The following is a 12,500-nucleotide window of genomic DNA, read 5'->3' as shown; positions in this document are numbered from 1 at the left end:
GTTGTGTGTGTGTGTGTGTGTGTGTGTGTGTGTGTGTGTGTGTGTGTAAGTGCATAGCGCACTGACCTTGTTCTTGATCTTGCGGCGGATCTTCTTGAGGGCCTTCTCCTCCGCCTTGGTGAGGGGCAGCTTGTTGGGGACGGGGTAACCCTCGGCGATGAGAGTACGCCTCTCCTCCTCCGTCAGCATCAGAGGGCCGGAGCCCTGCAGCTTCTGAGAGATGGAGCGAGAGGGGGGAGAGAGAGAGAGAAAAAAAGGGGGAGAGAGAGGTTGAGAAAGAGGGAGAGAGAGACAAAAAGGGAGAGAGAGAAAAAAAGAAAAAGGGAGATAGATAGAGAAAAAGGGAGAGAGAGGAATAAAGAAAGAGGGAGAGGGAGCAGAAAGTGAGGGAATGAAAGGCAGAGAATAATGGAGAGAAGAAGAAGAAAAACAAACAGAGTGAGTACGTTTGATCTCCTTCTATCTAAACACTTGTTTTTGCTGAACTTGTCATTTGATCTTCATTTCTTTTCTTTTTTTCCCTTCTGGGAGTCTAGTTTTCTTTACAGGGGACTATCAATGTTTCCACTCTTACATACCAAACAAACAATAACCCACAACAAGTCAAGCTGAGAGAGAAGGACACTCGTCCAACCCCCCGGTGGACTGGGGACAGTGATGGGGCTTTAAAGGAAAACAAAAACATCTCCCACGGGCAGTGTAGGGCAGTGAGAAGAGAGTGTGTGTGTGTGTGTGTGTGTGTGTGTGTGTGTGTATGCCTCTGTGTGTGTATGCCTCTGTGTGTGTGTGTGTGTGTGTGTGTGTGTGTGTGTGTGTGTATGAGAGTGTGTGTGTTTGTGTGTGTGTTACTCACGTGTGGAGCGGTAAGCAGTGGAGAGTTGGAGAGGGAGGAGGGTGCGCGTGGCGCCACCTTGAGGGCGGCGGGGGTCTGTGTGGGGCTGGAGGGGGCGCAGGGGTGCACGGGGCTCTGGCTGCCCTCTGAGTCGCTGCCATGGGAACTGGGCGGGGTGGGGGGCATCTGGAGAGACTCCAGGGCTGTGGACAACACCCAAAGGGGATTCATTAGGTTAGTGTATCACCTAATTAATATAATTAAGCATTATGACAGGAGTGAGAGTGGGGTTGGGTAAGGACTTCCACACAGCTGTGATTCAGCCGTTGGCACGAGGCCGTGAAGGTGTCCTTAACTAACCCCACTAACACGAGTGTGTTGTTGCTTTTACACAGCAGTTCTACTATTGAATTGGAAGACAGCGGAATGTATTTGCTTTCGTTTCTTTTGATTTTGTGTATTCATTTTCTGCACCAAAAAATACTTCCAACCTAAGTTTTCGGAGTCAAGCGTTGCCAAGGAACGATTACTGTCAGTCTGCAGTCTGATTGAGTGAGAAAAGGCTATTTGTGCACATTCATTTATACACTCATCTGTCTTCGCATGACAGTTTGTACATTCCCCTACATCATTTGCTCCCTTTTCTAACTCGAAAATGGTCAAAGATAACTTCCACCTACATACCTATCTACTCTCTCGCTTTAAATGAGTGGAATGTTGATGTACAATAATCAGCGGTTAATGTGTATCAAATGCGGAGTGATTAGTAGAGGTGAAGAGTCCGATTGAGATTGTTACAGGACATCCTCACTCATGGAATGCCACTTCAATGTCAAATCGTAAATTCATAAATCATTTGATCGAATCTATCTGTTGTACACTAATCTAAAATACTAACACATTAAATCTAATCTAACCGTATCTTTGGAACATGAAGTGAATATATTAATATACGCAAGTATAATAAAGCATATTATGAAACATTCAGTTAATATATTAGTATATATCAAATATATGAGCATATACAAAGGTATATGTTAATTTCAGAGGAAAAATGGTGAGGATCATTATACACAAACTATGGTAGTTGTCAGTTGTCAGAAGCAAAAGAACATGGTGTTCTGTTCACTTGTTAGATGCAATGAGCAGTGTGTGTAGACCTACACTCACATGTGAGATAGTAGTTTAGAGGTATACTGTATAGTATAGGGTTTCTTACAAAAAAAACAAAATATATAATATAACTACTACATTTTTTTACATTTTCGCAAGCCTGGTCTGACCTGGACCACAGAACTGCATAGGCTGTGGCCTAGACGGCTAAACATAGGCCTATACCATGAACATTACTTTGAAGATGATAGAGCGTATAAAAACATGCTTAAAAATGGAAAAGTAGTTGCATGACACTTACAGTCTTACACGATACAAAGAAAACCACCAACCAAGAGTGAAGGTAGATATTTCTATAGTGCCTGTCTAGATCACTGAACTAGAGTTAAAGCACTGGCTTTGGTTTTAGTAGCCAATCAGCTTCTTCTAAAACCCCATTATCATACATAACTTATCACACTGTTACATTAGATTCTCCAGTCTATGGGAACAGTTCTGTGGCGGTGAAGGAAGCATACTATATAATAATATAAGATTATTATTATATTACTATATAACAACAATACAGTTCACAGGGTGCTAAAGCAGAGGAGCATCAAGGTTTCTGTATTTTAAGCAGCGGCGTTAGCGACGTTAGCCGCTTGGCTAGTTCTGTTGTCATTTGCTGCCATGTGAACGCAGCTCAGGTGGTCTTGTCAGTGTGTACCTGTGCTTGGTGGAGCTGACCTCTTTATGAGTAGATGATAAATAGCACTGCTGAGGAACGTCTGACTAGGCAAGCGGTAACACATTAATGTTTGGAAGTATGGCGTTCTGTTTTATACACACCGTTGCCATGAGGATGCTCCTTAAATGAGTTATTTGTATGCCGTGTTCATTATCTTTGGGTGCACTTGAGTACTCAAATCAACAAACCAACCGACTGTGAAATCCGATTAAAGGGGACTTCCTTATGGGAATGAGTTCTCTTGTTCAGGTCCTTAGAATCAGCCTACAGCTTGCATGTGTGAAAATTCAAGCTTGTACCAAACCATTACTAAAATTACTTGGAGAACAGTTTGGCATGGATGCATGAACTAAATGGAGGATCTTTCATTAATGCCTTAATCAAAATCCCTGATGTACAATGCCTTGAATTCCTTGGAATGTCTTGGATTGGGCTTCCTGTAGAACTGGACTGGAAGAGGACTGGGTCAAGGACCGAGTCAGAGTGGGGAGGGAAAGGAGAGGAGAGGAGAGGAGAGGAGAGGAGTGGAGTGGAGTGGAAGTGGAAAGAATTCTTACCTTTTGGGGACAGGTTGAGGAACTGGTCCACCTCGTGAGGCTCTAGTTTAATCTGAGGAGTGAAGGTCTCGCCGTCGTCCTTCACCTGTCCACCAAAAAACAACACACAAGCCTGAGCATGACACAACTGTGACATTTCAGCACGTCCGCAGGCAGTGTGTGTGTGTCTCTGTGTGTGTGTGTGTGTGTTGTGTTAAGTATGTGCAGAATGCTTGCTTGCATAACAAGGAGTATGTTGAACAAAAAAAATTGAGAACAAAGTTTGTGTCAGTCAACTCCGGAGGGGACGTTTGTGCTCAAAACTGAACGGCACAATATTGTTTCTGCAAACATTCTTTTGTGCCAACACTAAGACAGACAAAAGTAGTACATATCTCCCCCCACAGAGAACTTTAAAGGGGTTATGTCAAAACTACAGACCAAGCACAGAGTGTGTCTTATTTAGTGAACCACGGGTTGGTTGAAGTGCCTATTGTGACACGTTCTTTAGAATGTCAATTCTGTTCTGATCTATGACGTTCAAGTAGTTCCATTTTTTCGATTGAATTACACTTGCATATCCATTCGCCAAGTTCGTTGTAAATGAACTGTTGTTTTGTGTCAGAGTAAAAGTTTAGCGGACCGATGGAAGGACAGAGAACAACATGTTCCATATGTCTGAAATAGCTTTAAGCACCGTTCCACTACATTTGGACTAAAAACCACAGTGATCTTACAAAGCGAAGCCTCCACAGAATGGATATGATGTCTAGGCAATGAGGGGTATGGAACTAACGACTGGGTTTGGGCCATGGCAACCTCCATTTAGAACAAGTTACGGCAGTTTGTCCTGTAAGTTAAGAAAAGACGTGTGGCAAGAGTTATTTTCTGCTACCCGAACGCCGCGTCGTCCATTATCCCTTCCGTGTTCTTATCTGCACTGTGTAGATGCTAGTGTCTCGTGCCAGAGTGAGCTGCTGGGTGGGCCGACCCACCAGCGTCTGGTCATGACAAGACCCAGGCAGGCATCACATACAGGGGAACAACATTTCATTTCTTGAAGTACTGCAGTGCAGTATACGTGTGCTTCAAGTTCAGTGTTCTAACTAGCTAGAGATAAATACAGGAGCACCAAGCAAAGCGTTAACAATATCAGAGGAAGGAAGCACTCCGTAAGATCACAGGAAGCCGAGCGATGCTTCCTCTTCGCCAGTGCCCAATGTCGAGCCATGCCAGCTGAAAGACGCCAGTGTGCCGCCGCTGACCCAGTTAGCCATCACCGTGGCCTAATGACTTCATCAGGGAGAGCTTCATCTTGAAAGCAATCCTGTGAGCCTGAAACCCAACTCATGAGGTGAAATCAATCCTATGGCCTTCGACAGCAGTGTCCTGGACAATGCCAGGACCCTGTTGAAGCGATTAGGCTTTGGGGAAACGTACTGACAGACACAGACAGAATGACAGCCCCAACACACACACGCACACGCACACACACGCACACGCACACGCACACGCACACGCACACGCACACGCACACACACATCTTACCTTAATCTTGAGTTCTGTGGACTGGGGATTGGCCAGCGTGAGGGTGGCCGTTGCCTTGGAGGTGGTTGCCTTGGCGACGGGGTCAGAGGTCACGGCCTGGCCAGTGATGGTGACGGTCAGGGTGGGGAGGTCACACAGCAGGGGCTCCATCTTCAGGCTCTTGTCTTCCGTCTCCATGGGCCAATCGTCTCCCTCAGAGTCACCTGGGTTAGCAGCAATAAATAAATAAACAAACAAACATACAAACAACAGACCAAACAGCAAACAAACCAAAACAAATCATTCATTTCTCACCAGAACACACTGTCTGTGTCTGTGCGGTTCTTGAGCATGATGAAACCTTCATTAGAAGGTCGATTACGTCTAAAAAAAGGTTCTTAAGGCACACTGTGTACACCTATTGTGTGCACAAAACAGAGAAACAAACAAGCCAACACACACAGGCATACACTGGCAAGGCATTCATCTGCCTTCTGAAACATGGGCACGGTTCACACGCCACTGTGGAAATGACCAGGGCCTCCTAGGGTCTTATTTTATCACATGACCTCACTACCAGCCCAGTATCCTCACTGAAGAGGTCTGTGAAGGAAAGGCCTCACTACCAGCCCAGTATCCTCACTGAAGAGATCTGTGAAGGAAAGGCTTCACTACCAGCCCAGTATCATCACTGAAGAGGTCTGTGAAGGAAAGGCTTCACTACCAGCCCAGTATCCTCACTGAAGAGGTCTGTGAAGGAAAGGCTTCACTACCAGCCCAGTATCCTCACTGAAGAGGTCTGTGAAGGAAAGGCTTCACTGAAGGCCAGAGCCTCTCTTGCTTCTCCTCCAGCTGTCTCATCCCACTTTCCTACAATTCCAAAGGCGATATTCCTTCTCTCCTTTTCCTATATCCCTCTCATCTTTCTCTCTTTCTCTATTTTATCTTTCTTTTTCTCATCTTTCTCTCTCTCTTTCTCTCATCTTTCTCTTTCTCCTCTCTCTCTCCTAAATGTCCTCTCTGCTTCCTCTCACTTCTCTCAGCTCTCTTTCATCTTACTTTCCTCCATTTCTCAAAGGTAGCCGTACTCTATGTTTCCTCCAACTTGCTCTGTATCAGGTATTCCCCTCTGCTACCTCTCTCTCTCTCTCTCCCCCCTCCCTATCTCTCTCTATCTCTCCTCTGTGTCTCTCATCTCACTGTTCTCTTCCTCTGTTCACCTCTTCTCTACTTTGTCCTCCGTCTCTTTCAGCTCATATTTCTCTGAAAGGTAGCAGATTCTCCGATTCCCTGATTCTCTCTTTCTCTCTCTCTCTCTCTGTCCACTGTTTCTCTCATCTCATCCTCCTTTCTTATCTTCTTCTTTCACACAGGTGTGTTCTTCCTCTGCTCACCTGCGTCGCTGCCTGGTTCTCCGGGCAGGTGTGAGAGGGGGGACTGGGGCCGGGAGTCCCCGCTGAGGGAGTAGCTGTGCTCGGCCTGGATGTGGGGGGGGACTGGGGAGGTGGGGGTCAGCTCCTCCTCAATGTCCATGGCCTCCCCCCGGTCGGACAGGAAGGGGTCGCTCAGCAGCTGGCCCAGCAAAGCATCCTGGGATAGGTCATCCAGGAGCTCGGTGAAGTGCTGCAGGAAAGGAGGAGGAGAAGAAGAAGGAAGGAAGAAAGAAAGAAAACATTTAAGTGACTCTAAATCACTTCTGTGCTCACAAATACATTTCACTTTGACTGTACACAAAGAACCTCACTGCAATTGCTTCTAGCTAGCAGCATATCAGGGCACAATAGACTGCTGATGAGTTTTGCAGATGCTTCCTTCCTTCCTTCCAAAGTGAGTCGTAGTTAAACACACATCTCATCACCGTGGACACCGAGTTAGCTCTGCTGAAGCCGAATCCTTCTAGCTTCAAGTGCACAGTTCAACACAACAAGCCATTCCTTGTCCATTCGCAGTTCGGCTCTCTGTTAGCTGAACTCCAAGAACATGTGAGGAAGGCGGTTGGGGGTTGGGGGTTGGGCGACGGCAGACTGAGTTTGTTAAAAGTTAAAAGTGGCACGCTGGATGAAAACCAGGAATATCCAAAAGAAGAAACCCCAGCACCCCGTGCTGTTCATAGCCATGGCTGCCTCCAGTCTCCCCTGCACAGGCACAGGCACCACACACACACACACACACACACACACACACACACACACACACACACACACACACACACACACACACACACACACACACACACACACACACACACACACACTTACACACACACACACAAATACTGTTCATAGCCACGGCTGCCTCCAGGCTCTCCTGCACCGGCACACACCACTCTGCTAAGTGCTCATTATACTCATCCCCACTGTAATTGCCTTCTATAAAAACCTAACGACCGCCGCCAACCCGGCTTTAAGGTCCACATCCACTGACCCCGGGGGGGAGGGCCACTAATTGGCTACTGCGGCAACCAATCAAAGGGGCTGTAACGTCTGTCAGGACAAAAAAGCACACGTTTTATTTATCCAATCAGACAACCAGGTGCCCTATCAAATACCAACCCTGTGCTGTTATTATTCAAAGCTCTTCTCCAATTGGTCACCAGGGTGAAAAGCTATTCTCCAACACCCTTCCCCCACCCTTGCCCTGTCAAACACACACGCTGACACACACCTGCATTCCTCTTAGCAAATTCCTTCCTCTCGCTTTCCTTTTAACGTGATCCCTGGGCCATCCGTGTCCTGCTAGGCAGCCGGAGGCCCCTGTAAAACAGGCTAAGACGGGTCCAGTGCGTTTCAACACGCCGCTGTTCTCCTCATTAAGCCTGCAGCTCTCTCCACAAACAGGAGGGAAGGCCAGGAGAGAAGCAGAGAAGCAGGCAGGCAGACTAAACTAACACCCACCCACACACACACACACACACACACACACACACACACAGAAGCAGGCAGGCAGGCTAAACTAACACACACACACACACACACACACACTCACACACAGAAGCAGGCAGGCAGACTAAACTAACACACACACACACACACACACACACACACACACACACACACACACACACACACACAGGCAGGCTAAACTAACTACACTAACCCCAACTTACACAGGCTTGCTGGAGTGCATTACTTTCTTTTAAGCTCCTTCGAGGCACTGGCTTTACACAATGGGATCTTATGACCTTCAACTTCTATTATGTGTCTGTGGTCTAGAATAACTATTTCTCTATCTCTCCTCAGTTCTTCTACACAGCAGATCTTATTATCTTAAACTTATAAAACCTGTCTATGTGTTCTATAAATACCTATTTTCAGATATCTCTTCAGTTCTTTAATGCATCCGGTCTATTCGTCTGAAAGTTGTGAATCCCTCTTGTATGTTGAGACTCTCTCCTCTCTTTCTCTTCCTTCCTTCCTATCTTATTCAGGCTAATATTGAATGCATCAAGTCTGCATGTGTGTGTGTATCAGTCTGTATATGTGTGTGTATCAGTCTGCATATGTGTGTGTATCAGTCTGCATATGTGTGTGTATCAGTCTGTATATGTGTGTGTATCAGTCTGCATATGTGTGTGTATCCGTCTGTATGTGTATCAGTGCTTAATAACAGACCTCTTTTTCTCTCCTCAGCCACATGTCTGCCTTCCTCTGTCTTATTCACGCTGTTGTGGTGATTGGTCACTTAGTGATGATTCAGAATAGAGTCTCTGAATGTGTGTGTGTGTGTGTGTGTGTGTGTGTGTGTGTGTGTGTGTGTGTGTGAGGCAGACCTTGTGGTCTGTGGCACATAAGGCTTTTCCATTCAGGCTTCAACATCCAGAGAAGACAACAAGAACGTGAGGGCAGATTCACTGCATTTGAACCACGGACAGGAATACGGTCACACTCTACACACACACACACACACCACGCACACGCACATAGGCACATGCACACGCACATACTACTACTACTACTACAGAGAGAGAGAGAGCGAGAGAGAGATTATGGAGATAGAGAGAGAGATAGTGGTTTATAAACTTGAATACTATGTACCTTGGCTAACCGTACCCACATGCTTGCTTAGATAGGCAGTGGTCTATAAACTTGTGTAAATATACCATAACTAAACTCAGCTTGTTCAGGAGTCAGGACACATCCTGACAGACATAAATCAACAAACCCAGAGAGAGAGACTTTTTACTTTTAAAACGCCATTTGAAAACCATTGAAAAGAAACACTGAAAAACAAATCAGTCCATTTCACCAGTTGAAAACAAGCCTCCCATTAAAAGGCAACACCCTTACACACCATTTCTCCCCAAACTGAGCCGTGTTCTTCGTTTTCCGGGAGAGAGAGAGAGAGAGAGAGAGAGAGAGAGAGAGAGAGAGAGAGAGAGAAGGGGAAAGAAAGAAGTACAGACAATGAGACAGAGTCAGTAAGAGAGCTCTCTGTGAGCCAGCAAGCACAGATGGTGGTACAGGTCCACTGTGAGGCCTCATGGGGCGACTGGCTGCCAGATGTCCAGCTGAAGGAGAGGAGAGAGGACAGGACAGGAGAGGAGAGGAGAGAGAGAGAGAACAGGAGAGATCCCACCATCTTACCCATGCCAGCCTAAGCACCAGCCAGGGCCTATGTCTCAGTCTGGGCCTGCCTGTGTGCAACTGCTGGTGGTGGGGATGCAGCCAGCCAAGTGACACACACACTTACACACACACACACACACAGACTCACTGAATCACATCTTCTGGCCTGAAGCCTGCACTGTGACCAGGCTGGGAATGTGTGAGTGAGTGTGTGGAGGGGAGTTTGTAAGGGCTGCATGTGTCTCTGTATAGAAGGTGTGTGTGTGCGCATGTGGATGTGTCTCAGTGTGTGGTCAGTATGGGTGTGGAACTAAATGAATAAGACAATGACGCTACACAGAGCAGAACCATATACAGTGTGTGTGTGTGTGTGTGTGTGTGTGTGTGTGTGTGTGTGTGTATGGTTTGCTGATGAATGCCTGGGTAAAGTTGCACAGGAGATCACAATGCAGTGCTTGTATGTGTGTGTGTATGTGTGTGTGTGTGTGTGTGTGTGTAACAGTACAGAGAAACAAGAGTTGCTATACTCTCAGGGGGGAGTTATAACAATGATCCTCAGATGGCCAGAGGTTTGTCTGTGTGTGTGTGTGTGTGTGTGTGTGTGAGAGAGAAAGAGAGTGTGTGTGTGTGTGTGTGTGACTATATACACCCCATTGCCCTAACAATGGCCCTTTCAACAGGCAGACATTGTGTCAGAACTGAAAGAAAACATGAACTGAAAACAGACCCCCTTCTGAGACGTCCACCTTCTTAGCTCATGTCTCCAGTCACATCGGGATGCAGAAGTATCCGACTTCATTTTGGTTGTTGTTTTTGTAAAACCTCAAAAATGAAACAATGTCTTTTCTATTCCTTTCTTATGACCAAAGGCTGAGTGCGTAGCCTGAAGTAATATCACCCAGTAATCTCATTTCAAAAACATAATACCTTGATGGATGGATGGGAACCAATTCCAACTTCTTAGTATTTATTTCCCCGCTCAAACATCCGGAAGCACTCATATGAGTCACCGAACATGGAGGAGCGAAACACACTAAAGGCCATCTCGCACTCTTAACTGGCCCATCCTTCTCCTCATGTACCATACAGATCCGTACACACACACACACACACACACACACACACACACACACACACACACACACACACACACACACACACACACACACACACACACACACACACACACACACACACACACACACACAGAGGAAGATGATACATGCCTAATATATGTCACCAGACAGTCCAAAACTATCAATTTTAAAGTAATAAAGAAACCTGTCTGGAGCTGCTATGGTAACTGACTGGTCGAGGTAATATACAGTACATAAACCAATGTGGCTTCTTATGATTGTATGATTAGAGGTTTATGGTGATGTCAATGACTCCGTGTTCTGAAAGGAAGAGAAGTGAGATGAGACGGATGAAGGGCAAGAGAGAGAGGGCAAGAGAGAGAGAGAAAGAGAGAGATGAGACAGATGGAGGGAAAGAGAGAAGCAACATCACTAGACTTCAGGGGATAACTCATATAGATGTTGATGTTGATGATTTAAAAAAACGCATCACTCTCTTCTGCTCTCGGACAAAGACGCATCAATCGAAATATCATCATGCGAAAAAAATCAAAACATTCCACTGGTCTGTGGAGGGTCAAAATTAGGCCCAGTGGGATGGTCGTCATGGTGATCTGATTCTTGTGTGATCTGAACTTTCTCAAGAAGGAGTGGGAAAAGGCCAACAGTCCGTCCCACTCCAGCCGGCATGGAGGAAATAATGAGACCAGATACAGTCATGCCTGTTTATTAGGGCTGAACGATTAATTGCATTTGCGATTTAATCGCGATATGATAGAACGCGATTTTCTAACCGCAACATTCGCGAATTTTTTTTTTTAAGATGGTACATTTTGCACACAGTGTTTAAAAAGTGCATGCCTAGTGTTTATATTTAAAATTACTTTTTTTAAATTACTTAAATGCACAGTGGCAAAGCCACCTATTTGTTGTTCTTGTTTCTGTAATGAGCAGTTAAATAAAAATGTAAAATGTGAGAATATTTTACACTAAATGTATCTAATATTGTGTTGCTCATATTTAAATCATTCATTACGTTTTGTTGGGAAAAAAAGAGGATTAAAAAAAAAAAATCGCATATTAAATCGCAATCGCAATATTTTGGTAAAAAAATCGCAATTAGATTATTTTCCCAAATCGTTCAGCCCTACTGTTTATCAACATTTTCCACCTCAAGGTGAGTCAGCATCTGATGCCGCTGCATGCCTCAACCCCCCCCCAGACCCTCAAGGTCTTCAGGGAGACGGCATCTTTCAGCTCGTCGCATTGTTTTAACATTAGCCCAGTGCTCATGGATGTGACAGATTTGTTTTTTTTTGGTAAATGTGACTCAAAGCCAGCACAGAGGAGGCATTGCATTTATCAGTGGGGGAAAGTGGGGTAAGATGAGCCAGAGGGTTAAGTTGACCCACCACCTGTGTCTGGGCAACCGCACACAATTTTCTGGCACACATCCTGAACTTGTGTTGCAAGCATTGGTTTTATTTCTGTCTTCTATTCCCTTGGCTATAGTTAGACTTAAGTAAAAAACGGCTCATCTTACCCCACGCTCCCCTGTGTCTTAGTATGTCGCTAAGAATGGAATTCAAAACCTTGGTGCTATCAGCATTTAGCTCCAGCGGCTAAGCTACAGGAACATCAATGACCCTCATTAATTGGATAAGCTCCAGGAAAGGGGCTTTATTGGGTTGTCCTGTTATGTGCTGTTCTGTTCTGACCCGGGATTGAATTCAGATCCTGGCCAAATCAGGGTCAGATCATGGCCAGATCAGGGCGAAATCAGGACCAGATCAGGGCTAGATCAGGGTCAGATCAGGGCTAGATCAGGACCAGATCAGGGCTAGATCAGGACCAGATCAGGGCTAGATCAGGGCTAGATCAAGGCTAGATCAGGGCCAAATCCACACTTTAGAGTCTGCTGCCAACTGGTACACACATCTGTGAGCAGAGCACACACTTTGTCAGGACCACACGGAGCATGGGCAACAGGGGGACTGCACTTAAAACTGCACCACCGACCGAAAGTGGTGGTTTTGGCAAGCATGGCAGAGACACAATCCTCGTCCCTTTTTTTCATTTCAAGTGTGTGTAGGCAGATGTGGAGTGTGTGTGTGTGTGTGCTTT

At 45.8% G+C, this 12,500-nt stretch overlaps 1 protein-coding gene across 1 annotated transcript in view; it reads right to left on the bottom strand.

Moving 5' to 3' along the window:
• Positions 1-12,500, bottom strand: part of creb3l2 (cAMP responsive element binding protein 3-like 2) — a 39,271-nt gene that overhangs the window by 7,975 nt on the left and 18,796 nt on the right. Inside the window, exons 2-6 of the mRNA XM_012830268.3 lie at positions 6,130-6,358; positions 4,757-4,959; positions 3,230-3,314; positions 854-1,035; positions 67-213 (exon numbers count right to left, since the gene is read on the bottom strand). Of these exons, the coding sequence (XP_012685722.1) occupies positions 67-213; positions 854-1,035; positions 3,230-3,314; positions 4,757-4,959; positions 6,130-6,358 (846 nt within the window). The remainder of the gene's footprint in view (positions 1-66; positions 214-853; positions 1,036-3,229; positions 3,315-4,756; positions 4,960-6,129; positions 6,359-12,500) is intronic.

This window comes from Clupea harengus, chromosome 16 (assembly GCF_900700415.2).
Source record: "Clupea harengus chromosome 16, Ch_v2.0.2, whole genome shotgun sequence".
Taxonomy (NCBI): domain Eukaryota; kingdom Metazoa; phylum Chordata; class Actinopteri; order Clupeiformes; family Clupeidae; genus Clupea; species Clupea harengus.
The sequence above is the reverse complement of the archived record's forward strand: the minus strand, read 5'-3'. Positions and strand labels throughout refer to the sequence as shown.